This window comes from Thamnophis elegans, chromosome 1 (assembly GCF_009769535.1).
Source record: "Thamnophis elegans isolate rThaEle1 chromosome 1, rThaEle1.pri, whole genome shotgun sequence".
In the NCBI taxonomy this organism is placed as follows: Eukaryota; Metazoa; Chordata; class Lepidosauria; order Squamata; family Colubridae; genus Thamnophis; species Thamnophis elegans.
The window spans coordinates 69,981,929-69,985,731 of NC_045541.1; the positions used below are offsets into that span (position 1 = coordinate 69,981,929).

Genomic DNA, 3,803 nt, shown 5'->3' on the forward strand with positions numbered 1-3,803 from the left:
TCTGGCATCCGGATTGCCTCTGCGGGTGGGAGAGGCAATTTTTGCCCTCCTCGGGCTCCTAGAAAGCCTCTGAAGCTTGGGGAGGGCAAAAAACGGGTCCTATGTGCCATCACATGGAAAAGTGGAGGGGAGGGTGGTCAACTGCGCATGCGCGGGAGGAGAGCACATAGAATTATGGGTATGGACATGCACGTGCACGACCCCCCACACTCCCCCCGCTTTTGGCACATGATGGTAAAAAAGTTAGCCATCACTGTGATAGATTATTAGTATTCTATATATATCAATGGTAGATCAGCCTTCCCTAAAGTCAGCCTCCTCCTCTGCACACATGTTTGTTTATTCCATGGAATTTCCATTGTAGGCGTGTTGCATAGAGTTTGGCTAAAGTGGATAACTGCCAGAATCATAGAATCAAAGGGCCAGACGGGACCTTCAGAGGCCTTCTAGTCCAGCACCTAGAACTCTAAGCTTCATTATATTTTGGAAATAGACTCCTGTGCAGTAATTTGCTCTTTTTAAAAAAATAATATTTTAAAGGCAAGAAATATCAAAGCTTGCTTAAATTAAACACTCCCTTTAATGCAGAAAAAATAACTTTTTGAGGTTTTTACCTTTTCTAAAAGCTAAAGACACATTGGCAAATTTTTGCCAAGAAACATGTATACATGTATGTAATGTATGTATTTGTGTGTATGTATAAACACAAACCAATAATAAGGTTTGGAAAGTTGAATTGCAAAATATGAATTTCACACACTTAAATATTTTGAATCAGTAATATTAGTTTTCATTTCCCCACTATGTACACCATGATTCAATCTGACACCACTTCACCACTTCACACACATCCCCTCCAACCCAAGAGCATGCTGCTCCTTACCCACATATCTAGACATATAAAGGTCATGATTCTGGGCATGGGCTGAAATCTGTCACCTGTCAGCCAGAAAGGTGGGTAAGAGCAGGAATGATTATTTATCCAGGCATATTTGGGCATCAACTACATGGGATTTCAGCTGTGAATCAAACTGTGTTTTCTGTTGGGGTAAATTTAATGATGATGAGTTTTCTGAACTGTCAATACTGTCTCCTTAGAGCAATGTCAATGTCTTATGAGATGACGCCACCTTTGTGAGGAACAGAAGGGGTGAAATTCAGAAGGTAAGCCCTGTGCTGTTCACTCATGGCTGGGAGAAAAAGAGCAACCTGATCTTAAGGTAAAGATAAATATGTTGTTTTATAAGCTGGGGAGAGGGGGTTAAATTGGTCTTGTTTTGTCACAGAAGTCCCCAACAAGAAAAACTGCTGTTTGTTTTGTTATAGACCAACTATTCGTATGGGTAGTCCTTTGGGTTCCAATAAGTTATTATTATGGAATCTGTGGAGATGGTTCTGCAGTCTCAGTCTGGAAGTGCACAGTCTCTAGCACAATAGGACTTGTCCATTGTTGTAGTAATTACATGGTGTTATTCTTTGATGTCTCACACAGTTTTGTCTATCACTTTTTGGCATTGCCTATCTGCAAAACTGGTGGAAGGTCTGTCAGCAGTCACGGCTTCTAGTTCCACTGGCTGGATGTCACAGAGGCATAGTGTTTCCTTCATAGTGTCTTTAAACAATCTTGAGTTCTCAGTCTTTAGTACACCACAGTGTATAGTGGTGAGGTATACTATGATCCAAAACCCTCAGGTTGAAGACATAATCTTGTCAACAAATGTCAAAGATGGCATGTGAAATTTCTTCAGGTATTTAATGTATCATTGTTACAAAGTCCAGGCCACACAAATTTAGGTATATATTTGAGAGTGAAACATAGGGTTGTATATGATGTAAAAAAAAGAGAAGGTTCAGTTTACTTGATTTAAGATTATATTTAGAGGTTGTTGTTTAGTTTGGATGAAGGCATGGATGTTGCTAAAAATAATAAAAAGCTTTTATAGTTAAAAAGACATGACTTGTGATGTGAGTGACATATTTATAGCATGGTAATGTCAATATTACCAATATGAGAATTTAGAATGAATATAAACCTCCGACCAAGGAGGGCCTAAATATGTTTAATAGCTCACATTGCCAGACTAGCAAGAATGATAACTACAACATCAACAAAACAAAGCAACTTAAAAATGTTAACATAATTTAAAAATGTGACATAAAGTCAGGATGCTGCTAGGTTAGGAGAAGATTGGGAAGGTATAAATATGGAATAAAATTGTCAAAGAAGAAACGTATCCATGAGGATTATGAGCATAGGGGATAATTGTTAATCTTTGAAATTAGTTCTGGTCTCCTGACTTTCTCCACGATCTCTTACTGAGGAAGAAAATGGGGGAAGGAGGAAATTGACTGGCTGGCAGGCAGACATTGAAGTCTAGAGGTTAATTTCATCACCTTCAGGCTACTCTAAAGAAGGAAGGTATCAGTGCCATTCATTTGGGGGCTGTGAATCTCCCCCAGACTTTCTTGAAGGCTGCCTTTACATCTTTGTTGCGTAAACTATAAATCAAAGGATTGATCAAAGGATTGACTACCGTGTAGAACAAAGCATTTGTCTTGTCCCAATTTGGAGTGTGATAAGACTTAGGGGTGGAGTAGATGATAAGCATGGTGCCATAGAAAAGGGAGACAGAGACCAGGTGAGCTGAGCAAGTGGAGAAAGCTTTGCGTCTCCCTGCAGCCGAACGGATACGAATAATGGTTGCCACAATACCAATGTAAGACTTCACAATGACAGCTGTGGCTGTCAGCAAACTGAAACCAATGAGAGCAGTCAGAATGAGTTCATATACTCTTGTGTCATCAAAGGCCATCTTCACAAGTGGTGGCACATCACAAAAGTAGTGGTTGATGATATTATTACCACAGAAGTGTAGGCGGAAAGTGTTACCGGTGTGTGCAATAGCATTGGCAAACCCCATTGTATAGGCTCCCACCACCAACTGGATGCACAGCTTCTTGGGCATGGCAGTGGCATAAAGGAGTGGGTTGCAAATGGCCACAAAGCGGTCATAAGCCATAAAGGCCAGTAGGAAGCATTCACTCCAGCCCAATCCAGCAGAGAAAAAGAACTGGGCTGCACAACCGGCTAAGGAAATGTGGTTGTTCTTGGATACACAATCATACAAGATCCGAGGAGTGTAGACCGAAGAGTACCAGACATCCAAGAAGGAAAGGCTTCCCACAAAGAAGTACATGGGGGTGTGTAAGCGGGAATCTAGGTAGATCAGGATTATGAGGCCTAGATTCCCAGTCAGTGTTAGGATGTATGAGGCCAAGAACACCACAAAAAGAATTGTGCGTAGAAATGGGTCTATTGTAAACCCAACCATCACAAAATCAGTAACCAATGTGCAATTGTCTTCAACTTCCATCTTTTCTCATGACCTGCATACAGAGGAAAAATAAGAAGAAAACCAAGTAAGGTGTTGGGTCCTCAATAAGCAGTTCTGGGTCCTCAATAATAAACTCATGCTGTAGCTTCAAAAGATATTTTTAAAACAGCATATTTGATTTGATGTTGCTAATTTGACCCCCAAATTGACTTTTGCTTCTCGTTTTGAACATTCTGTAAATTTTTATAGAATGCAAGTTTTACCTGAAAATAATAGCATTGACTCCTCGTTGCATTAAGGACATTTAAAATAAAATATAAAAGAATATAAAATAAACAAGCAAACAAATGTTGTGAATCAATAAATACACATGTTTAAACAGTAATAAGCACAATACCATCAAATATCCATATCTCCCTATCCCATGTCTTTGGTAAGAACTAAATATGCAGTCAAAATGCTAACTCC

The 3,803-nt window shown here is 39.7% G+C and overlaps 1 protein-coding gene across 1 annotated transcript; it reads right to left on the reverse strand.

Annotated features, from left to right (window-relative positions):
* Positions 1-2,432: 2,432 nt before the first annotated feature.
* Positions 2,433-3,374, reverse strand: LOC116503366 (olfactory receptor 9G4-like). Its single transcript, XM_032209738.1, has one exon. The coding sequence runs from the start codon at positions 3,372-3,374 to the stop codon at positions 2,433-2,435; it is 942 nt and encodes a 313-aa protein (XP_032065629.1).
* Positions 3,375-3,803: the final 429 nt, after the last annotated feature.

What these genes read in the sequence shown, in the direction of transcription:
- LOC116503366 (XM_032209738.1), bottom strand. Translation starts at nt 3,374, where the DNA reads ATGGAAGTTGAAGACAATTGCACATTGGTTACTGATTTTGTGATGGTT.